General features: G+C 40.8%; 1 protein-coding gene and 1 pseudogene across 8 annotated transcripts in view; both read left to right on the forward strand.

Annotated features, from left to right (window-relative positions):
- The window catches only part of PHACTR4 (phosphatase and actin regulator 4), a 127,973-nt gene that overhangs the window by 48,594 nt on the left and 54,001 nt on the right, over window positions 1-25,378 (forward strand). For 3 of the 7 annotated variants that reach the window (XR_004259386.1, XM_032246585.1, XM_032246584.1), the window contains exon 1: window positions 22,600-23,457. The exons of the other annotated variants lie outside the window; for them this stretch is intronic. Coding sequence is in view for 2 of the 3 variants with exons in the window: in XM_032246585.1 (XP_032102476.1) it covers window positions 23,412-23,457 (46 nt within the window). In the remaining variant the exon portion in view is untranslated. Of the gene's footprint in view, window positions 1-22,599; window positions 23,458-25,378 lie in introns of those variants that run through there. 7 annotated transcript variants of the gene reach the window in all.
- On the forward strand, window positions 6,205-9,588 carry LOC116529556 (annotated as a pseudogene). Its single transcript, XR_004259541.1, has 2 exons — window positions 6,205-6,251; window positions 7,022-9,588. The product of XR_004259541.1 is annotated as a general transcription factor IIE subunit 1 pseudogene (transcript).

Below are 25,378 nucleotides of genomic sequence, written 5' to 3' on the forward strand. Positions count from 1 at the left end.
ATTAGCTGGGCATGGTGGCACATGCCTGTAGTCCCAGCTGCTCGGGAGGCTGAGGCAGGAGAATTGCCTGAACCCGGGAGGCGGAGATTGCGGTGAGCCGAGATCACGCCATTGCACTCCAGCCTGGGTAACAAGAGTGAAACTCTGTCTCAAAAAAAAAAAAAAAAAAAAGAAATCTTTGTTTAACCCAAGATCATAAAGGTTTTCCTCAATTTTTTTTCCTTATGATGTTTATAGTTTTGGGTTTTAAGTCATTGATTCCTTTTTTTTTTTTTTTTTTTTTTGATGAAATGGAATCTCTTTCTGTTGCCAGGCTGGAGTGCAGTGGTGCAATCTTGGCTCACTGCAGCCTCCACCTCGCAAGCTCAAGCAATTCTCCTGCCTCAGACTCCCGAGTAGCTGGGATTACAGGTGCCCACCACCACCCCCAGCTAATTTTTGTATTTTTAGTAGAGACAGGGTTTCACCATGTTGGCCAGGATGGTCTTGACCTCTTGACCTCATGATCTGCCCACCTCAGCCTCCCAAAGTGCTAGGATTACAAGCATGAGCCACCATGCTTGGCAATTCTTTTTTAGATATGGTACAAAGTTGGAAATATTTTTTTTTTGTCCACCTAATTACCTTGATACCCTTGTTGAAGTCCTGATGAAATGGGTAATTTATTTTTTTTTTGGCTGGTCCCACGCTTTCCTTCCCCCCAAAATGGGTAATTTTCTTTTTTTCTTTTTAATAGATGGAGCCTTGCTCTGTCGCCCAGACTGGAGTGCAGTGGTGCAGTCTTGGCTCACTGCAACCTTTGCCTTGAAGGTTCAAGCAATTCTCCTGCCTCAGCCTCCTGAATAGCTGGGATTACAGGTGTCTGCCACCACGCCCAGCAAATTTTTGCATTTTTAGTGGAGACAGTGTTTCACCATGTTGGCTAGGATGGTCTCATTCTCCTGACCTTCTGATCCGCCCACCTTGGCCTCCCAAAATGCTGGGACTTACAGGCATGTGTCACTGAACCTGGCCTAAAATGGATAATTTTCTAGGAAAATATAATTTGCCGAAGTGACTCAAGAAATGAAAATCCTATGTAGACTAGTGTTAAAATGTGATTAGGCCAGAGGTATTATGGACAATTAAGTCATGTTGATGAAACAGATGATTGCAGTAGTCCCTTCTTATCTACGGGGGATATACCAAGACCAAGACTGTCAGAGGATCATTGGAATCATGGGTAATGCTGAACACCAGTATATACTGTTTTTTCCTGTACATGCATACATACCTGTGATAAAGTTTGGATTATAAATTAGATGCAATAAGAATTTAACAACAATAACAATAAAATAGAACAAATAAGTAAAATAAGGATTACTTGCACACAAGCACTTCAATACCGCCGCAGTTTATATGGCAACCAAGATGGCTGCTAAGAGATTAACAGGCAGTGAACATATATATGGTGTGGATATGCTTCTGGACAAGGGGATGGATGATTCACATCCTGGGCAGGACAGAACAGGATGGCATCAGATTTCATCAAGATACTCAGAGTGGCACATGATTTAAAACTTACAAGTTATTTCTTTCTAGAAATTTTCCATATTATATCTTTCGACTGCAATCAACCACAAGTAACTGAAACCCACAGAAAGTGAAACTGCAGATAAGAGGGGACAGCTCTATAATGCTTTATCAATCAGTATATCAGAGAAAAAGAAAGTATACCTGTTTATTTTAGAAAGTTAGCAAAATCTTCATAACTAAAAGCTGACAAGCTGGGCATGGTGGCTCATGCCTCTAATGTCAGTCCTTTGGGAGGCCCATACAGGAGGATTACTTGAGCCCAGGAGTTCAAGATCAGCCTAGGCAACATAGGGAGACCCTATTTCTACAAAAAAAAAAAAAAAAAAAAAAAAAAAAAAAAAGCCAGGCACGGTGGCTCACACCTGTAATCCCAGCACTTTGGGAGGCTGAGGTAGGTGGATCATGAAGTCAGAAGTTCAAGACCAGCCTGGCCAAGATGGTGAAACCCCGTCTCTACTAAAAATACGAAAAAAATTAGCCGGACTTGGTGGCAGGCACCTGTAATCCCAGCTACTTGGGAGGCTGAGGCAGAGACTTGCTTGAACCCGGGAGGCAGAGGTTGCAGTGAGCCAAGATTGCGCCACTACACTCCAGCCTGGGCAACAGAGCAAGACTCCCATCAAAAAAAAAAAAAAAAAAAAAACAAGAATCTTTAAAAAAGTCAGGCAGGTATGGTGGCAAACATCTATAGTCCCAGCTACTTGGGAGGTTCAGTTGGGAAGATTGCTTGAGCCCAAGAGGTCAAGGCTGCAGTGAAATGAGATTGTGCCACTGCCCTCCAGCCTGGAGGACAGAGCAAGACCCTATCTCAAATAATAATAATAATAATAATAATAAAAGCTGATAACGATGGTATAAAAATACATTTGTCCAGCTGGGTGCAGTGGCTCACGCCTTATACCAACACTCTGGGAAACCGAGGCAGGCAGATCACCTGAGGTCAGGAGGTCGAGACCACCCTTGCTAACATAGCGAAACCCTGTCTCTACTAAATATACAAAAAAAATTAGCTAGGCATGGTGGCGGGCATTTGTAATCCCAGCTACTCAGGAGGCTGAGGCAGGAGAATCGTCTGAACCCTGGGAGGCAGGGGTTGCAGTAAGCCAAGGTTCTTGCGTGGGTGACAGAGCAAGACTCCATCTCAAAAACAAAACAAACAAAAAAAATGCATTTGTTCTATTCCACTTAATTCAGTTATAGAAAGTCTATATAAATTATATGTAGATTAAATCCAACAAATCATTATTTTTTTCTGATTACACAGACAATTTGTATTTATTTAAGAACATATGGCTTAAAGGAGAACATTTTAAGGCCAGGCTCAGTGGCTTACACCTGTAATCCCAGGACTTCGGGAGGCCAAGGTGGTGGATCACGTGAGGTCAGGAGTTCGAGGCCAGCCTGCCCAACATGGTGAAATCCCGTCTTTACTAAAAATATAAAAATTAGTGGGGCATGATGGCTTGCGCCTCTGGCCACAGCTACTTGGGAGACTGAGATAGGAGAATTGCTTGAACCCTGGAGGCGAAGGTTGCAGTGAGCCGAGATTGGGCCACTGCACTCCAGCCTGAGCAACAGAGGAAGACTCCATCTCAAAAAATTAAAAAATTTTTAAAAAGAGAAAAATTGGCCAGGCATGGTGGCTCACACCAGTAATCCCAGCACTTTTGAAAGGCTGAGGCAGGCAGAGCACGAGGTCAGGAGTTGGAGACCATTCTGACCAACATGGTACAACCCATTTCTACTAAAAATACAAAAATTAGCGGGGCATGGTGGCACGTGGCTGTAATCCTGGCTACTCAGGAGGCTAAGGCAGGAGAATTGCTTGAACCCGGGAGGTGGAGGTTGCAGTGAGCCGAGATCACATCATCGCGCTCCAGCCTGGTGACAGAGCGAGACTCCATGTTTAAAAAAAAAAAAAAAAAGAGAGAGAGAAAAATTTAAATCATTTGACCTTTCTACCCATTGGTAATCACTAATGACATTTTGATATATCTATTTTTATGATGTTTTTCTAGGGAAGTTATCTATGTACAGTAGTTACATTTTTTTAACATGCTGATTTATAGCTGTTTTTTGCTTGTTTGTTTGGTGCCTGCCACCATGCCCAGCTAATTTTTTTGTATTTTTAGTAGCGACAGGGTTTTACCATGTTGTCCAGGCTGGTCTCAAACTCTTGACCTCAGGTGATCCCCCACCTTAGCCTCACAAAGTGCTGGGATTATAGACGTGAGCCACCGTGGCCAGCCTGTTTTTTCCCATTTGTTAGGTCAAATCTATAAATACATTGGAAGAATATGACCTAAGAGGATTTCTTGCAGTATCTAAGGATTTTATATATATATATATATATATATATATATATAATCACTTTGTATATATATTTACACTTTATGTGTGTGTATATTGTGTGTGTGTGTGTGTATACATATACCTTTTTTTTTTTTTTTTTGAGCGTTTTCTGAGATGAAGTCTCACTCTGTTGCCCAGGTGGGAGTACTGGTGACAGAGGAGGGCATACTCGATGTCGGTTCACTCAAACCTGCGTTTCAAGCAATTCTTCTGCCTCAGCCTCCCGAATAGCCAGGCGAGCAGTCACATGCCTAGCTAATCTACAAATAGTTACAAATTATTACCTTGATAGATCAAAAACTAGAACGAAAGTGATATGCTTGCTTATCTTTGTAGATGAGAAAATTCAGCTATTCCAGTTAAAAGCTTTAGTTAACCTAAGAATAGGATAATTTATGTTTATTCTTAAATATTTAAATAATAATGATGCCTGCATTTCTACCAAATTGATTTAAAAATTGATAACATTAAAACACATTTTATAAAGTAAAGCTTGTTACGTAAAGTCTCCTTTGGCCACCTCTGTCTGGTAACAACCCATACATACCGTGAAGGTTGTGTATATCCTTCTAGTTCTTTTTTTTTTTTTTTTTTTTTTTAAATAGAGATGGGGTTTCACTATGTTGGCCAGGCTGGTCTCGGGCTCCTGACCTCAGGTGATCCGCCCACCTCGGTCTCCCAAAGTACTGGAATTATAGGCGTGAGCCACCACGCCCAGTCCCGTCTAGTTCATTTTTTTTCTGTTACAACATTGCTTGCATACGTTAATATGATCAAAACGTGTTCTCTGGGCCAGGTGCAGCAGCTCACACCTGTAATCCCAGTGCTTTGGGAGGCTGAGGTGGGCAAATCGTTTGAGCACAGCCTGAGCAATATTATGAGACTCCATCTCTATAAAAAATTTAAAAATGAACTGGCAGTAGTTTTGCACTCCTGTGGTCCCAGCTACTCAGGAGGCTGAGGTAGGAGGATCATTCGTGCTTGGGAGATTGAGGCTGTAGTAAGCCATTGATTTGGTTAGGCTTTGTCTTCCCACCCAAATCTCATCTTGAATTATAAACCCCATAATTTCCATAATCCCCACATGTCAGGATAGAGACCAGGTGAAGGTAATTGAATCATGCAGGCAGTTTCCCCCATGCTGTTCTCCTGTTAGTGAGTTCTCAGGAGATCTGATGGTTTTATAAGGGGCTCTTCTCCCTTCACTCAGCCCTTCTCCTTCCTGCTGCCTTGTGAAGAAGATGCCTTGCTTCTCCTTCACCTTCTACCTTTATTGTAAGTTTCCTTAGGCCTCCCCAGCCATGCTGAACTGTCAGTCAATTAAACCTCTTTCCTTTATAATTTTTTTTTTTTTTTTTTTTTTGAGATGGAGTCTCACTCTGTTGCCAGGCTGGAGTGCAGTGGTGCGATCTCGGCTCACTGCAACTTCCACTTCCTGAATTCAAGCTATTCTCCTTCCTCAGCCGCCCTTGTAGCTGGGATTACAGGCGCCTGCCTCCACACCCAGCTAATTTTGTATTTTCAGTAAAGACGGGATTTCACTGTGTTGGCCAGGATGGTCTTGATCTCCTGACCTAAGGTGATCCATCCACCTCGGCCACCTAAAGTGCTGGGATTACAGGTGTGAGCCATCATGCCTGGCCTCCTTTATAAATTACCCAGACTTGGGCAGTTCTTTATAGCAGCTGAGAACAAACTAAGACAAGCTATGATTGTACTACTGCACTGCAGCCTGGGTGACAGGATGAGACCTTGTCTCAAAAAAAAAAAAAAAAAAAAGGGGATTGTTACCTATAGAAAATTTAAAGGAGTTGAGTAATTCACAATAACAACCCAAATTATAAAATACCTAGGAGTGATCTCAACAATATAGCCTATATAAAACTAGAAATATGCTGTAGATAAGTAAATAGATGTATTTATGTCAAGTAATGGGAAAAACTAGAAAAATTATTGGCGTTATTTAGTCCTAAATTTATCGTATAGGTTTAATACAACATTAATAGTTGAGGAGAAGTTACGTTTGCTTTTGATATTTGACAAAGTGATTATCAAATATAACTTAGAAAAAAATTAAAGCCAAGAAGTTAACAAACCAGCCTTTTTAATTGGTATACAATGCCAGTTTGGTCACACTAAGTTTTGTAAGGTCTTAGGTGTATTTTTGGACTGTATATTCTGTTGTGTTGAACAATTTGTCAGTTTTTGCACAGTTCTACAATATGTTTATTACTACAGTCAAAACAACCTCACTGGCTGACTTCTGCATGTCCCATCATGTTAAAAATGACTTTCCCTGATCAGAGCTTTGAGTTGACTCAAAGGCAGGGTAGTTTTTACAAGATTACTGTTTGAAACATCAATGAAATCCAGAGCACATGGGCATGTGCACATATACACATACACACTCACATGCTATAATCGAGGCTTCCATTGAATGAAGATAATAGTAGTATAATGGACCATTTTATAGATGGTGCTGATGGATGGCCTCTAATTACTCACTGAAGATTCGTGGGTTTTTTAATTCATCAAACCAGTGTTTATCTTGTGGTAGCTAGAGTTACATCATGTCAGATTGTAATCTATAGCTATAGCTTTCCTTTTTTCTATTGCATAAAAAGATTAATATTATATTTGACCTATTTAAGCATTTTTAAATTTCTTATTTAGGTTTCCTTTGGTGCTGCTATATTCTTTGTTTCTCTTAGTTTATTTCCCAAAATAATTTAGATGCACTAAAAGGTAGGCCTGGCTGCTTTATTTTGTCCATTTCCCCTCACAGGGTGAGTCAGTCTTTTTCTCACTTCAGTTTAGAGCTCAATAATCAAAGGGCACAAATAGCAAGAAGGTTTAAGAGTTACGTCTTAAATAGTACAAGACAAAAATGGCACCAAAGAAAGTACATTCCTGAGCAGTAGTGGGAGTGTTCGAGGATTCGCTTTGGTAAACCTTGTTCCCTGTTCCTTGTTCGGAGTTCCCTGGCCGGGCATTGCATTTTATGCTTTCTCCTTCCTTTCCCACCCTCTTAACTATCCTCCCGTAATGAGTTACCCTCTTGCCTTGGTCCTCTAAAGAACCATTGACCCCGGAGCGGCCCGTGTGCGACCTCGGGAACTTTCCGCTATACTTTTTGCCATACAGAGGTAGAAGAGGATGAGTCAGCAATGCCCAAAAAAGATGCACGCACACTTTTGGCAAGGTTTAATGAACAAATTGAGCCCATTTATGCATTGCTTCGGGAGACAGAGGATGTGAACTTGGCCTATGAAATACTTGAGCCAGAACCCACAGAAATCCCAGCCCTGAAACAGAGCAAGGACCATGCAGCAACTACTACTGTAGCTGCTAGCCTGGCAGGTAGGCACCACCGGGAAGCATGGACCACCAAAGGTCCTTCCTATGAGGACTTATACACTCAGAATGTTGTCATTAACATGGATGACCAAGATCTTCATCGAGCCTCCCTGGAAGGGAAATCTGCTAAAGAGAGGCCCATTTGGTTGAGAGAGAGCACTGTCCAAGGGGCCTATAGTTCTGAAGATATGAAAGAAGGGGGCATAGATATGGATGCATCTCAGGAGCAGGAAGAAGGCCGTGCAGGGCCTGATGATAATGAAGAAGTCATGCGAGCACTGCTCATTCATGAGAAAAAGACTTCCTCTGCCATGGCTGGTTCAGTGGGGGCAGCCGCTCCAGTAACCACTGCCAATGGCAGTGACTCAGAAAGTGAGACCAGTGAATCAGATGATGATTCTCCACCCCATCCAGCAACTGTGGCTGCACATCAACGAGAAGAGGATGAAGAGGAGGATGACGAGTTTGAAGAAGTAGCAGATGACCCCATTGTCATGGTGGCTGGCCGTCCGTTCTCCTACAGTGAAGTGAGTCAACGGCCGGAGCTAGTGGCTCAGATGACACCAGAAGAAAAGGAGGCGTATATAGCAATGGGACAGCGCATGTTTGAGGACCTCTTTGAGTGAGCTTTCCCTACTTTCTCCTTTCTGTAATGCTCAGTTCAAAAGAAATGTCTCATCTTTAAAGAAAAGTATTTAAGTGGCTTTCTGCCCCTTTTGATGTAAGCAGCTGTTGTTCCTTGTGCAAAGAATGATGTGAGAGAGTTTGACTTTTATGCCAGAAACTTTCCCAGCAATGTAGAGTGGTGGGAAACCTACCCTTCCCTGCTGTCACTACAGTATTAATATTTTACTGTATTTTCTCATCTACCTTTTTTCTTGCCTTATTAAGACATAATTTTCTCCCTTCTGAAATGAGTGAGGGAAGTTCATAAGTAAATCCTTCCTGTCCTTCTGTTTACTGCAATAGATTATAATAATTCACTGATTACACATCCATTTTATCTGTTCTAGCAAGGCATTCCAAACAATTTCTTATACTGCTGCCCACCAAAGCAGCTTGCCAACAAGCAAATCATGGATTGGGGGAAAGATCCTAAAACTTCCTTAGAATTTGAGTGTTTCCTCAAAATTGAGATGGGTCAATATGTAAAGGGAGGTGAGAATATGTGTGGAAGAAGGATAGATATACTTGAGTCTCGTGATTAATGTCTAAACCAGAATTTGTATCTGTAGAACTGACCAGACTGGTGGATTTTATTGTATTGGTTAATGTCGTTCGGTTTGGATTTGGGATGATAGAAAACAGAAAGTATAATTGGTAAACCGTTAGTAAGAAATTAGAAAAAACATGGACATTGGACAAGAACTCTGTGTAAAGGGTTGAAGAGTAACAAGTATTGGGAACCGTGCCTTAGAACTGTGTGTTTGTCTGATTTAGAAATCCCTTATATAAAGCTGAGACTGGTCCTGGTTTTGTTCCCTTTGTGTACAGACCTTTTGTCAGTGTTATAAATTGTTTAATGAGGCCATTCTAGCAGAAATCAGCATAGAATAATTTATTCTTCTTCTCTGTCTCTGTCACTCTCCCTCTTTCTGAACATCATTAAAGGTTGTCTCTCTTTTCATTCTTGTCAGATATGGTATTTTAGAGTGCATCCAGTATATCATCGAGCATTGTAACCTCAATTGGGTTTTGATATGTAGCATGGTGTTGTTCCCTAAGGCAGAACTTTAAAAATAAAGAACTTTGACACCAAAAAAAAAAAAAAAAAAAAAAAGAAAGTACATTCCTGCTAGGTTGGGGAGCTTGGCTTAATGTTAAAGGTATGTATTTGTTTAGTTCTGGTTATAATCTCATAATGCATCCAGGATAGAGGGCTTAATGTTGGTTTCAATAAAGGCCAGTTACTATCCTAACCCCATCCCAAAGGTGAATGATGGATGGATGTATGATCGGTGGACTGAATGACTTATTAATTCATTTTTGTTGGCTCATTAATTTCATTTTTATTAATAAATTTTTGTTGGCTTACTACCCTAACTGCCATGAAGGAAAACAATGAGTAAGTTACATTTTCAGCTCTCAAAGAGGAGATTGAGAACTTTTAATGTAAGACAGAGGGAAGTGATTTTATACAGATAAAAATACTTATGTTATTGGGATTTCCTGCCATGTTATTCAGCATGATTTGTACTTATGGAAATTATCGAGACTTAATTGTATAGCATCTATATAGTCAGCCCTCTGTGTCCAAGGGTTTCACATCCATGGATTTAACCAACCACAGATTGAAAATACTTGGAAAAAATAATAATTATACAATAATAAATGATAATACAATTTTTAAAATACAATATAAAAACTTTACATCACATTTACACTGTGTTAGGTATTATAAATAATCCAGAGAAGACTTAAAATATTCAGGAGGATGTGTATAGGTTATATGCAAACACTTTGCCACTTTATATAACAGACTTAAGCATCCATGGATTTTGGTGTCCAAGGACAGTCCTAGAACCAATCCCCCTTGGGTACTGAAGGATGACTTATTTCCCTTCTTTTCCTTTACTTTTTCTTTTTAAGGCTAGTCAAGTGAAGCAGTGGGAGTGGAGAAGGAACAAATCTGTAATTGGTTGAGATCAATTAATTGTAAATCCCACTGCACTCTGACCAGCCTATATTTCTTTTTTATATCTGTGTTCTTTGAACAGTTTTGTGGCAGTGTCTTTAGGGCAAGTTTTTTGTTTTATTGTGTTTGTTTTGTATCTAAAAAAAGAATTTGGTGAACATGGGGAAGGGAAAAACTGGAGACTTTTTTTTTTTTGAGACAGAGTTTCGCTCTTGTTGCCCTGGCTGGAGTGCAATGGCGGGATCACAGCTCACCACAACCTGCGCCTCCCAGGTTCAAGTGATTCTCCTGCCTCAGCCTCCCAAGTAGCTGGGATCACAGGCATGTACCACGACTGCCGGCTAATTTTGTATTTTTAGTAGAGATGGGGTTTCTCCATGATGGTCAGGCTGGTCTCTAACTCCCAACTTTAGGTGATCCTCCCACCTCGGCCTCCCAAAGTATTGGGATTACAGGTGTGAGCCACTTTGCCCAGCCTAAAACTAGAGACTTCTTAACTACCTTAGAGAATATAGATAGGGGCCGGGCGCGGTGGCTCAAGCCTGTAATCCCAGCACTTTGGGAGGCCGAGGCGGGTGGATCACGAGGTCAAGAGATCGAGACCGTCCTGGTCAACATGGTGAAACCCCGTCTCTACTAAAAATGCAGAAAAAAATTAGCTGGGCATGGTGGCGCGTGCCTGTAATCCCAGCGACTCAGGGGGCTGAGGCAGGAGAATTGCCTGAACCCAGGAGACGGAGGTTGCGGTGAGCCGAGATCGCGCCATTGCACTCCAGCCTGGGTAATAAGAGCGAAACTCCGTCTCAAAAAAAAAAAAAAAAAGAGAATATAGATAGGGCTGGGCATGGCAGCTCATGCTTGTAATCCCAGCACCCTGGGAGGCAGGAGGATCCCTTGAGCCCAAGAGTTCAAGACCATCCGGGGGCAACGTAGCAGGACCTCATCTGAACAAAAAATAAAATAAGCTAGGTGTGGTGGCACATGCCTATAGTCCCAGCTACTCAAGAGACTGAGATGGGAGGACTGTTTGAGCCAGGAAGGCCGAGTCTGCAGTGAGCCGTGATCGTGCCACTACATTCCAGCCTAGGTGGCAGAGCAAGATCCTGCCTCAAATAAATAAATAAATAAATATCATGCATGCTCATAAAACATACTTGTACATGGCTAATAATAATGCTTCAGTAGCGTAAATATGGTTAAAAGGTTACGTAACCCTATGCTTCAGTAATTTTGGGTTTCTCATGAAAGACTACAGCTAGAGAGTTTTTGTTGTATATCTAGGTTTATGGTATAGCAAAGAATGGAGACCCAGAGTCAGATTACTTAGATAAGAATCCTAACTTTGCCAGTTTTTAACTTAGACCAGTTTACTCCTGTGTTACTCAGTTTCTCATCTATAAAATGAAGATAATAAATGCATTCTTTCTCATAGACTTGTTGTAAGAATTAGACAAGTTAATATATGTAAAATACTTAGAACAATTGTTGACATTATAATACATGTTCAATTCATGTTAGCTATTATTATTCATAGAGAATTGGGAGACAACACTTGGGAAGTTGAATTTAGTTTATTTTCTAAGTTTTAACTTTCTTCAAATCTTTTGTTAGAGTTATTCACACATAACAGAGTAGAGATAAATTTGAACTCAACATTGTTTTATTTATCTTCTAATTTTTCAGATAGCAGTTCTTACTACTTAGGGAAATGACCAGAAACCAGGAAACATAAATAAAAGAGAGAAGAAATAGAGACCAAAAATCAGTTTTGAGTGATTAAAAATTGGTAGTGCTGCGGTTTTGTCCTTCTAAGTGTTTCTCATTGGAACTAGAAAAGCAGAGCTATTTTTATTTATTTGTATATTTTTATTTTTGAGATGGGGTCTCGCTTTGTTGCCCAGGCTGGAGTAAAATGGTGTGAACAAAGCTCACTGCAGCCTTGACCTTCTAGGCTCAAGTGACCCTCCTGCCTCAGCTTCCTGTGTAGCTGGGACCACAGGCATATGCCAGCACTCCCGACTTTGTTGCCCAGGCTGGTCTCCACCTCCTGAGCTCAAGCGATCTTCCCACCTCTGCCTCCTGAAGTGCTAAGATTATAGGTATGAGCCACCACAGCCAGCTGAAGAGCTATTTTTATTTTATTTTATTTATTTTATTTTTTCGAGATGGAGTCTCACTCTGTTGCCCAGGCTGGAGTGCAGTGGCGTGATCTCGGCTCACTGCAACCTCTGCCTCCAGGGTTCAAGCAATTCTCCCTGCCTCAGCCTCCTGAGTAGCTGGGATTACAGGCGCCCACCACCACACCCGGCAAATTTTTGTATTTTTTTTAATAGAGACGGAGTTTCACCATGTTGGCTAGGTTTGTCTCAAACTCCTGACCTCAGGTGATCAACGCATCTCAGCTTCCCAAAGTGCTGGGATTACAGGCGTGAGCCACCACGCCCAGCTTTATTATTATTTTATTTATTTATCTTTTGAGATGGAGTTTCACTCTTGTTGCCCAGTCTGGAGTGCAATGGCGTGATCTCAGCTCACTGCAACCTCTGCCTCCCCAGTTCAAGCTGTTCTCCTACCTCAGCCTCCCGAGTAGTTGGGATTACAGGCATGCACCACCACACCCAGCTAATTTTTTTTTCTTTCTTTTTTTTTCTTTCTTTAGTAGAGATGGGGTTTCACTATGTTGGCCAGGCTGGTCTTGAACTCCTGACCTTGTGATCCTCCCACCTCAGTCTCCCAAAGTGCTGGGATTACAGGCGTGAGCCACTGTACCCAGCCCCAGCTGATTGTTTTTATATTTTTAGTAGAGACAGGGTTTTACCATGTTGGTCAGGCTGGTCTCAAACTCCCGGCTCCAGGTGATCCTGCCTTGGCCTCCCAAAGTTCTGGGATTACAGGCATGAGCCACCACACCCAGCCTTAGTTTTTAAACTTTTATTTATTTATTTTGAGACAGAGTCTTACTCTGTCGCCCAGGCTGGAATGCATTGGCACAATCTTCAGTTCACTGCAGCCTCCGCCTCCCAGGGTCAAGCAGTTCTCCTGCCTCAGCGTCCTCAGTAGCTGGGACTACAGGCGTGCACCACCACATGCAGCTAATTTTTGTATTTTTAGTAGAGAAAGGGTTTCACCATGTTGGCCAGGCTGGCCTCAAACTCTTGACCTCAAGTTATCTGCCTGCCTTGGCCTCCCAAATTTTGGGATTACAGGGGTGAGCCACCAAGGCTGACAACAAAGTGCTTTTGAATTACTGGCTTGAGCAGGTTTTATAGAAACACTAGTCATCCTAGTTCTTCTACAGGAATTTTTATTGAGTCATAGTGTAACTAGGTGTTCATTACTCAGAAATTTTATTTAGTAGAGGATGAAGGCTATATTGTCCTGTACATATACTGGAAAACAATACTGTTTAAGGAGATTTCTTGTTAGCAACTTCTGCATAACTTTTATAAATGTTAGAGCCAGCTATCATCAGACACATACTGTGTTCCCACTGGATATCTAGTGTTGGTAATACTCAGATTCTTTTCTCACTCACTTAAAATGAATTTGAGGGCCAGCTGAGTTAGGAAGAGTTGTGAAAAAGGGAGAAGGAAGATTAAGTGGCAGTGGCTAATAGTAATCTCTTTGAGTCACTAGTCAGTCACGTTTCACAACTGTGATGTGAGCTCCTTGACTTCTGACTAGTTTCTACACATCATTGATACCTCTTGGTTCCTTAATAGATGTCAACTGGACTTTGTTTTTATGAATATTATGTGATTTCATAAAGCACTCCTTCAGAGCCATAAAAACAAATAATAATAATAATAATGTCCTTTGCATCAACATGGATACAGCTGGAGACCATTATCCTAAGCGAATTAATACAGAAACAGAAAACCAGATACAGCATATTCTCACTTGAAGTTAAACATTGAGTACACATGGACACAAAGATGGGAACAATAAACACTAGAGATTTCAAAATTGAGAGGGAGGGAGCGGGGGAAGGGTTGAAAAGCTACCTGTCCAGTCCTTAGTACTTCATTAACTACTTGGGTGATAGGATAATTAGAAGCCCAAATCTCAGCATCACACAGTATATCCATGCAACAAACATGTACATGTATCCTTTAAATCTAAAATAGAAAAAAACATCATAATAAAGCACTTTTTAAAAAAACAAGGCTCCTTAATCACTTTTATTGTAACTTCATAAAATCTACCTTCAGCTCATGAAAAAGTACCATTTGGAGTGGAAAGAATGGATGGCCAGTAAGATGGAAGTTGATTTTCAACTGATAACAAATTAGTATACTCTCAATAGTCTTAAGATGAAATAAAAACCATTCCTGGGTTTCTTAGACTTTGTTATTATTAATGCAAGGTGTGGTGGTGTCTGCCTGTAATCCCACCTACTTGGAAGGCTGAGGCAGGAAGAGCACTTGAGCCCAGGAGTTCAAATTCAGCTTGGGCAACATAGCGAGATCCTGTTTCTAAAAAAAATTAAATTTTTAAATTGTTATTAATACTCATAGCCTTTAACTGAGCGTTATTAGAAAAGTCATAGTAATTTACTTTTTAAAGAATGACTATCAAAGATTGTGAATATGGCCGGACAGTGTCTCATGCCTGTAATCCTAGCACTTTGGGAGGCTGAGGCGAGTGGATCACTTCAGGTCAGGAATTTGAGACCCACCTGGCCAACATGGCAAAAAAAAAAAAAATACAAAAATTAGGCCAGGCAAGGCGGCTCATGCCTATAATCCCAGAACTTTGGGAGGCCAAGGCGGGTGGATCACCTGAGATCAGGAGTTTGAGACCAGCCTGACCAACATGGTGAAACCTGTCTCTAACTAAAAATACAAAATTAGCTAGGTGTGGTGGCCCATGCCTGTAATCCCAGCTACTTGGAAGGCTGAAGCAGGAGAATCACTTGAACCCAGGAGGCAGAGGTTGCAGCAAGCCGAGATCAAGCCATTACACTGGGCTACAAGAATAAACCAGTATTATTTCGGGTAAGTTGCATGAATATCTGGTGATTCCAGTGGCCCTGCCTTAACTTTAACTTGCTGTCTCTTTCAGCCTGTTCCTCAGGCTAGTTCACATGAAGTACAACCACTTTCTTCTAAGGATCTTAAGCCTCACAGTTGTGATTAAATGAGGGAGTATGGGAAGGTTCATATGACAAATGTATCTTCCTTGTCACTACTTGCAAAGCAGTATGTTCTCAAAAAGCATCATGAACATACTGTGTTTTCCCCACAAAAGTAAGAGTTTGACAGCAGCTCCCAGGATTGTGTGGAATGATAGAATAGTCCATGGTCTCGACATTTTTTCTGGCTCTGTGAGAAAAATTTCACTGTTGGAGACCAGAAGAAATGTAGAGACCATGGACTTTTCTATCCATGGCAGAACAGTGGATTAATAGTCTACCTTGGATGAATATAGTGGATGAATATTCTACCATGGTGGAATAGAATCTCTAAGAAAAGCTTAAAGAATGCTCTTTCTTCCCTTATACTCAAGATTAATATATACTCGTTGCATGTATACTATACACCAAGTGTCCTAAGCATTGAGAGTTTAAGATAAATACATCATGGGCCCTGCCCACAAGGAGTTTCTAGCTTAATTGAGAAGTCTGAAGATTACTGCAGTTCAGGGTGGTACGCTTTATAACAGAGTATGAGTACTTAGGCTCTATACAAATACATATTGGTGGGTGTAAGTGTGTCTAGCTTGATCCTGAGGTCAGAGAAAAAAAAATTTTGGTGATATGTCCAGAAAAACCACAGTTATGATCAATTCTTTTTTTTTTTTTTTTGAGATGGAGTCTCACTCTTATCGCCTAGGCTAGAGTGCAGTGGCATGATCTTGGCTCACTGCAACCTCCGTCTTCCGGGTTCAAGCAATTCTGTCTCAGCCTCCCGAGTAGCTAGGACTACAGGCGCCTGCCACCACGCCCAGCTAATTTTTGTTTTTTTTAATAGCAGAAATGAGGTTTCACCTTGTTGGTCAGGCTGGTCTTGAACTCCACGGCCTCCCAAAGTGCTGGGATTACAGGCGTGAGCCACCACACCTGGCCATGATCAGCTCTTTACCTCTCTAGTATTATCTCTTGATGTTTGTACTTTTTTCTCACTTCTGTCATCCCTCCTATGACTGATTCTTTCAGATTTTAGATGTTACTACATTTGAGATGTTTTCTCTTGCCAGGAACCTATAGTTCACACCTGTAATCCTAGCACTTTAGGAGGCTGAAGCAGGAGGATTGCTTGAAGCTAGGAGTTATAGATTAGCATGGACAACATAGAGAGACTCTGACTCTACAAAAAAAAAATTTTAAGCCATGAGTGGTGGTGTGCACCTGTAGTCTTAGCTACTTTGGAGGCCAAGGCAGGAGGATTGCTTAGCCCAGGACTTTGAAATTGCAGTGAGCCGTGATCATACCCTGTATTCCAGCCCAGACAACAGAGCAAAACTCTGGCTAAAAATAAAATAAAAATTCCCCTGAACTCAGGACAAAGCTAGACACACACCCACCAATGTATGTTTACATAGTGTCTAAGTATTCACACTCTGCTACAAATCCTGTTTTGTTTTGTTTTGTTTTGTTTTTGAGACGGAGTTTCACTCTTGTTACCCAGGCTGGAGTGCAATGGCGCGATCTCGGCTCACCGCAACCTCCGCCTCCCGGGTTCAGGCAATTCTCCTGCCTCAACCTCCTCAGTAGCTGGGATTACAGGCACGCGCCACCATGCCCAGCTAATGTTTTGTATTTTTAGTAGAGACGGGGTTTCACCATGTTGACCAGGATGGTCTCGATCTCTTGACCTCGTGATCCACCCGCCTCGGCCTCCCAAAGTGCTGGGATTACAGGCTTAATTTCACTCTGTCCTGCCCAGGCTGGAGTGCAGTGGCTCAATCTTGGCTCACTGCAACCTCTGCCTCCAGGGTTCAAGTGATTCTCCTGCCTCAGCCTCCCAAGTAGCTGGGATTACAGGCATACACTGCCATGCCTGGATAATTTGTGTATTCTTAATAGAGACAAGGTTTTGCCATGTTGTCCAGGCTGGTCTCAAACTCCTGACCTCAAGTGATCCACCTGTCTTGGCTTCCCAAAGTACTGGGATTACAGATCCGAGCCACCACGCCTAGCCTAAATCCTGTTTTCTTGAGCTGTAAGCACCTTATGGGCAAAAATTGTTTTTAGCACCAGCGTAGTGCTGAGCACACAATTAGGGTTCAGAGAATCTTTAGGAGAATTCTGCTTGAGTGATTAAGGAAAGGCCCATACAGAGGTGATAACATTTGAACCAGTTCATTTTTTTGTGTGTATAAATTTTTTCTTTTTTAAGATTGGGTCTCACTGTCTCCCAGGCTGGAGTTCAGTGGCCCAGTCGCAGCTGACTGCAGCCTCAACTTCAGCTAGTTCTTAATGGATGAGTAGGAATTTCCAAAATGGAGCTGGGAAAGAAATTCCTGGCCAAGGGAGCAATTTGTATAAGTAGATGAGACGATGAAGAGTTTGCAGACGACTAGCAAGGTTTTCTAATTTCCACATGTAGTTTGAGGCACATAATATCAATTGTAGGATGTTACCTCCCATGACTATCCAGTGCCAGCCAACCTAGAGTAGCTCATGGGGTAAAGAAAAGAAAGCTGCGCTTTCCCCCAATTATGTATTCGGAAGTTGAAGATTAGTCTTTGATGTGAATATGTATTCGTGTGATTTGTTAGTAATTTCTGTTGGTCATCCTGTCCTAGAGGAAAGTGACTTCTTCCTAACCTCACTGGAGTTTACCTCCCTGAGACATCTCAAGTCATAAGAAAGAAGTATGCTGAATTAAGCTGAGGGAGCTATAATTATATTAGTCAAGAGCTTATTTTCCTAGGTAATCCAATTTGTATTCATACTTCAGCATAAAAGTATATTTAATTTAAAGCTTTATACTCTTGGGATTGATCTTATAAGCTTTATTAAACATATAAACATGGGTCCAGGCGCAGTGGCTTACCACTGTAATCCCAGCACTTTGGGAGGCTGAGGTGGGCGGATCACCTGAGGTCAGGAGTTTGAGACCAGCCTGACCAATATGGTGAAACCCTGTCTCTAATACAGAATTAGCTGAGCCTGGTGGCAGGTGCTTTTAATCCCAGCTACTTGGGAGGCTGAGGCAGGAGAATTACTTGAACCCAGGAGGTGGAGGTTGCAGTGAGCCAAGATCGCACCATTGTACTTGAGCCTGCTAGACAAGAACAAAACTCTGTCTCAAATAATAATAATAATAAAATTTCAACCAGCAAGAGAAGGATTTAGATACACTTAGAGATCATGGTTTTCAACTGAAAATACATATTCTCACTACAAGTTAATTCACTATAATACAATTTTTATAGTGAATTTAAAACACCAAGCACATTCCAGAAAGAACTCTGGCTCAGACACGAACAGTGCAAGCCTACTGTGATCTCAGTCTGTCTTTAGTAAAATGAAGTCCAATGACTAACATATAAGAAGACAATCAAACTATAGTTTGTTCAGAAAAAGGAGGATAAAGTCTTCCTCATCTTCTGGATGGAACCTAGGAAAGATATTCTATAATTCTTATTGCTTATAAACAATTTTAACAAATTAGCATTAGCTTAATGGAGGGAAGGAACAATTCATGGCTTGCTGATGAGAAATTCAATTTAGATTTATGCGGCCTGCTTTGGAGCAACTTGTGCTGTTAGCTGATGATCTTAAGTTTCTCTGTTGAGCATTACCTGTGGAACTGTCCAAATCTAGGCTTTTAGGAAAAGAATATCTTTGGTATGCCCAGCAATTTAGAGGCGATACATGGTAATTAGAAACAGTTCTTCAATAAAACAAGAAAGGCTTGGGTCGGGTGCAGTGGCTCATGCCTGTAATCCCAGCATCTTGGGAAGCTAAGGCTAAAGGATCTCCATTTATTTATTTATTTATTTATAAAGTACAACTTTAAATTTTTCTCCCCCTAGGCCTTCCCAGGGAGGGTCTCTTGAAACCAGGAGTTTGGGACCAGCCTGGGCAACATAGTGTGACCCTGTCTCTACAAAAAAATTTAAGAATTACCTGGGTGGGTGGCATATGCCTGAAGTTCTAGCTACACAGGAGGCTGAGGTGGGAAGATTGCCTGAGGCCAGGAGTTACGGTGAGCTATGATTGCACCATTGCACTCCAGCCTAAGTGACCAAAGCAAGACTCTGTCTCTAAAAAAAAATAAAGATAAAAAAGGCTTTCGTTAGAGGGCTTTAAGTGCTGTCTAAATCTCAATGGTAGCTTCAATTCCTTTGTCATTAAATCTTATTTTTCTAGCATGTTAATTTTTTTTGAGGCAGGGTCTCACTCTGTCATCCATGCTGGAGTACAATGGCACCATCTCAGCTCACTGCAACCTCTGCTTCCTGGGCTCAAACAATCCTTCTGCCTCAGCCTCCCAAGTAGCTGCGACTACTGGCATGTGCTGCCATGCCTGGTTAATTTTTTGTTTTTTGTTTTTTTTAGAGTCAGGGTTTCACAATGTTGCCCAAGCTGGTCTTGAACTCCTGGATTCAAGTGATTTGCCACCCTTGGCCTCCCAAAGTCCTGGGACTAGAGGTGTGAGCCACTGCACCTGACCTAAGGTTTCTTGACCTTTCCCTAAATAAAATAGGAAAAGAATCACAAATTTTAATTCTACTACTTCCCCTTGAGGCACTAAGCTGTGAAGGAAAAAGTACTCTAAAAAGGGAGTTAACTTATTAGCTAACAAATAACAAGAGATAGCTGTCTACCTCTTACAAAGTTAAAGTCAGACTTCCTTTTGCATTTCTAAAACATAATGCATGGAAAATTAAAGTGAACTCAAGGCTTTATTGTTCATTTTAATGCCATTAGTGTGCCAGTACCGTCCTACCTTTCTGCTTGTCTGCTTACCAATTAGCACAGAGTAAATACTGATTATTAGAAGAAAAATGGAACACGATGGTCAGGCAACATGTAGTGTATTGGCACATAAGTAATAGACTTAGCATTTCTTTCCTTCTTTTTTTGAGGCAGAAACTCGCCCTATTGCCCAGGCTGAAGAGCAGTGGCACAATCTTGTCTCATTGCAACCTCTGCCTTCCAGGTTCAAGCGATTCTCCTGCCTCAGCCTCCTGAGTAGCCAGTATTACAGGTGCCAGTCACCACACCTGGCTAACTTTTGTATTTTTAGTAGAGATGGGGGTTTTACCGCATTGGCCAGGGTGGTCTCAAACTCCTGAACTCAGGTGATCTGCCTGCCTTGGCCTCCCAAAGTCCTGGGATTACAGGAGTGAGCCACTGTGCCAGGCCTAGACTTAGCTGTTTTTTTTTTGTTTGTTTGTTTGTTTTGAGAAAGTCTTCACCCAGACTAGAGTGCAATGGCGTGATCTCTCTCAGCTCACCACAACCTCCACCTCTCAGGTTCAAGTGATTCTCCTGCCTTAGCCTCCTGAGTAGCTGGGATTGGGATTACAGGTACCCGCCACCACACCTGGCTAACTTTTGTATTTTAGTAGAGACGGGGTTTCACCATGTTGGTCAGGCTGGTCTCGAACTCCTGACCTCAGGTGATCTGCCCACCTTGGCCTCCTAAAGTGCTGGGATTACAGGCAGCCTCCTAAAGTACTGGGATTACAGGTGTGAGCCACCGCGCCCAACCTTGCACTAGTAATTATTGTTGTATACTTTTATAACATTAGAAAACTGAGACTTAGAGAGGTGAAGTAACTTGCCTAGTGTTAACACTTAATGAGTGGTAGAGCTGGAATTAAAATTTCAATCTAACTCCAAAGCTCATGCTCTTAAGCAATATGCTGTATTGGCTCCATGATGACGATGATGGTGATAACAATGTTGTTAATTACAGTATGTTGAGCACCTCCTGAGTGCCATGCAATACATTTGCCACCTTTTGTATTCTCATTTTACAGCAGTGGAAACTGCTTATGCTCATGGTCTGATTTTAGGCTAATATATATAAGTACCTAGGTTCCCAAGTATTGGGCATTATTAATTGAATTGTAGTTTCAGTGCATTTTTCCTTTTACTCTCTTTCCTATATGGTCAATATCTTAATGTTTTTCTAATTACTACCAATTAATATTGGTAGTAACTTAATGTTGTCTGAATGTTTCTGTACTTTTTTCCCCTTACTGATGCCTTAGCATTGACGTTTTCTTATTTGTTACCTTTGCTGGTTTTTTTTTTTTTCTTCCTCTATCAAAAGCAGATAATGGGGCTAAGATAATAAGAGAGAAGAGAATGTACCAAGGATAGGCTAAGTAAGAGAAAGTTCAGATGCTAGAAATCTTTCTGGGATCTCAGTTTGGAGAACAAAGATTTAAATGAAAATTTCTATTATTTGTAGCTGTCATTTAAAAAAAAATTATTTTACTTTTTTTCTTTTTTTTTAGAGATAGGGCTCACTATGTTGCCGAGGCTGGACTCAAACTCTTGGGGTCCAGTGATCTTCCCAACCTCAGCCTCCTGAGTAGCTGAAACTACAGGTGCACACCACTGCACCCAAGGGTATCTGTCTTTTATTGAATGAATATTAGGGCTTTGGTACTTACAGGCTTGGTGATATAAGACACAGGATTTGACCTTACTATCCATGGTTTTCTTATCTGAAAATAGGGTAAATAAATATACCTCCAATGCATGGTTAGTTGTGGTGATGATTAAATGCAGTAACTAATATATAACTCCTTAATACAGTAATCAAAATTGTTAGCTTCCTCTTTTACCTTTAGATGTTAGTGGAATAATCCAGGTTATGTGGAGGATATGTTAAGGTTGTGTTATGTGTGGTTTTTTTTTTTACATTTAGAAAATTTATGGTAGTATACTAAATAAAAATTTATCAAGCTATATCCTTAATATTTATGTACTTGGCTGTATTTAAGTTAGTTATGGATAAAAAAAGAAAAATCAGTGTACAAATTGGACCTTCATTTGCTGCATGTGATTAGCTGATATTTCCATGTATTATGCCCAGCATGTAGGGCTACTCCCTGTATTTTTTTTATTCCCCGAGATCATATGGAGATTATTGAGTTTTAGCAGGAAGCGAACTATTATATAATACCTTCCAAATATTTATTTCAAGCTTATTGTTTTAGTAAACAGATTTTCAGAAATATTTGTTTGTATTCTCAGAAAAGGTATATTCAACCCTAAAATATTGTTTCTAATGTTATTAATTCCCAGTACATAGATCGCACCCTGCTTTGGGCATGCCCACCTACAGGTAGGAAATAAAATTTTAGAATAAGCAGCGTGTCTTAGTCTGTTCAGGCTACTATAACAGAATACTATAGACTGGGGGGCTTAAACAACAAACTTTTCTTTCTTTCTTTTATTTATTTTTGAGACAGGGTCTTGCATTGTTGCCTAGGCTGGAGTGCAATGGTGTAATCACAGCTCACAACTCACCTCCTGTGCTCAAGCAATCCTCCCACCACACCTCCCCTCCCTCCATTAGCTGGGACTACTGGCACATGCCACCTTGCCTGGCTAATTTTTAAATTTGTTGTAGAGACAGAGTCTCAGTATGTTGTCCATGCTGATCTTGAACTCCTGGGCTTAAGTAATCCTTCAGCCTCGGCCTCCAAAGTGCTGGGATTACAGGCAAGAGCCACCACGCCCAGCTACAGACATTTCTTTCTAACAGTTCTGGATACTGGGAAGTCCAAGATCAAGGTGCCAGGGTATCTATGAAGACCTTCTTCCTGGTTTTCAGACAGTTGTCTTGCGTGCCCTCACATGATGGAAAGAGAGAGCTCTCTGGGTCCTTTTTGATAAGGCACCAATCCTATTAGTGGGGGCTTTACCTCAATGACCTAATGATCTCCCAAAGAACCCACTTCCTATCACTATCACATTGGGGGTTAGAATTTCAATATGTAAACTGTAAAGGGACACAAACATTCAGTCCATAACACAGTGAAATCTGGTACTTTTGAGGTAAACTTGTGTCTAAAACATACCTTTGAATGGACTACTGGTCCTATTAGCCTTTTACTCATAACCATCCTGTGATTACATTTGTAAATTCTTTGGCATGCTCTTGAGCAGGCTCCCTTTCTTCTGTGACTCAGAGCTTGGAGAGTTCCAACCAAACTCAAAGTCAGGAACAGGGGGTGTGGACTTCTGAGCTATGCCAGTCAGCAGCTAGAATGTTGTTGGCAGTCTCCTCCCCTTCCTGCACTTCAGCTCTACACAGTGTGCATTCTGGAATGACAGGCATTTCTGTGTGAAGAGAGCCAGTGTGAAGACAGTTTTGTAAGAACTACGAGTGCCCAGGCTGTATGGGAAACAGAAACCTCAGCAGATGAACTGACTTCATGCCCTCTCCTGATGTTTGGCAGTGACACTGAGAGAGGATCACATGTCCCCTCTTTATGTGGATTTATCTTTTAAGAAAAGTTTGCTTTTGTCCGGGACAGTTTGTTGTCGTGAGATACATCAGACAATATAATCATGGGGCAAGCTGATGTCTCCAGACCGGTAAATCCAGATGCAGTTGGTGAGTAATAGAAGGCAGAGAAACAGAAAATCTTGACAGAAGCAAGACAGATTTACAGGTGAACTTGAGTATTTACTCGAAGTTAAACACGAGAATGTTGATGATCCTAACTTTGGAATGTTTATGTTTGTGAGGAATGAATGAAGTCATGCAGAGCATGTCGAGAAACTTTTTAAAAAAAAATTAAGTTTTTTAAAACTAAAAACTTAAATTCAGTTTATTAACTTATCACTCACAGTTTTGTTTTACTTGATCTCTTTGAAGTGTTTTATATCATATTGCTAAGGAATTATCTGTTAATTTCTTGCCATTACTGAAGTGCTACAGAAACTTATTTAGAATTCAGAGATATTTTACTAGTATTTTATACAACTTAGAAAATAGAATTGTTGACTTCTATAAACAGAACCACTTTTAAGAATTGACTTAAGTTTTTAGGCTTGGTTATACATTTTCCAAATATGTCTCAGGCATTTTCCATTGTGCTAGTGTTTCCGTTTCTCATAAGTCAACACTTTGATATAAACTTTTCTGAAGTTGGTACTTTACATTTGAAATGTTACTGTCTAAGGGATAGCTAGAGACCAAGCTAATTGTTAGTATAGCTCAGAGTTTCAAATCTTCTATGTGAAATGGTAGTCACTTGTCACTGCAAGCTCATTTTCCTAATCTTGTAGGGTTTTATGTAAGATGACAATCATAAATTGGGAAGAAGAGTTTTAAGTAATGTTCATTAAAGGGTCGCTTAAATAGAAGCAAAACTAGGGAAAGCCTATGAATCATTTCTGGACATTATAATATTTGCAAAAGATTTATATCTTCACTTTGATTTACGGAGCAACAGAAAACATGTTCAGTCCTAGGCTGCAGTTTTGTTTTTGTTTTTGTTTTTGTTTTTCAGAAACAAAAAATGTGGGTGACTTTTTAAAAAAGCATAAAGGCGTGGAAACATAGGTTACACTCCCAAATGTTTTATAATGTAATGAGATTGTGTTTCTAAAGGTGGTATTTTCACCTGAGAACTTCCTAGATGAACTATCCTTAGCATTTTTTTTTTCACGTATTACTGAAACTGAGGCACCTGGATCACAAAGTGAGTCATTCAGCAACAGATTTTCAGAACTGAAGTCAGGACTTGACTCACTTTACTTTGATCACTAAGGGCTGTGTCTTTATCAATTCATTAACTCACTTAAAAAAGTGAAATGCTTTGTAAATAGAAAAAGATATAAAGAAAAATATAAAGAATCATCTGGGATGACTACCCAGCCTAACAGATGAAATTTAGAACGTAAAGATAAACTTCACCGTGTCCTTCTCTTTATGTCTGCATTCCCTTCTGATGACATTGTGCTTCTTTGTTCCCATAATTAAACACTCTCCTATATTTGATAAATAACTCACTTTTGGGAGCCGTAAATTCTCCTGAGCTTTCTACACCAAACCTTAGTTCTTTGTTAGCAAGTATAGCTAGGACTCAATGCTAGGCATTTATCTATGAGATGAAAATGAAAGGGCTTTGAAAAATAGTAAACTGTAAAGCAAGTACAATTTAGTGGTGAGTGGTGGTATTTATGGAGAATGCCCATCTAACATCTTTATACTGTATTTAAAAAGTTCATCTGAGTAAAGTTTGGTTTGTTTTTTGTTCTTTTTTTGAGACGGAGTTTTGCTCTTGTTGCCTAGGCTGGAGTGCAATGGCGAGATCTCGGCTCACTACAACCTCCACCTCTCAGGTTCAAGTGATTCTCCTGCCTCAGCCTCCCAAGTAGCTGGGATTATAGGCATGCACCACCACACTTGGCTAATTTTTGTATTTTTAGTAGAGACAGTGTTTCTCTGTTGGTTAGACTGGTTTCAAACTCCCGACCTCAGGTGACTCGCCCGCCTTGGCCTCTCAAAGTGCTGGGATAACAGGTGT

The sequence above is a fragment of the Sapajus apella genome, unplaced genomic scaffold (assembly GCF_009761245.1).
Source record: "Sapajus apella isolate SASKATOON/1434 unplaced genomic scaffold, GSC_monkey_1.0 scaffold62, whole genome shotgun sequence".
NCBI classification, from domain to species: domain Eukaryota; kingdom Metazoa; phylum Chordata; class Mammalia; order Primates; family Cebidae; genus Sapajus; species Sapajus apella.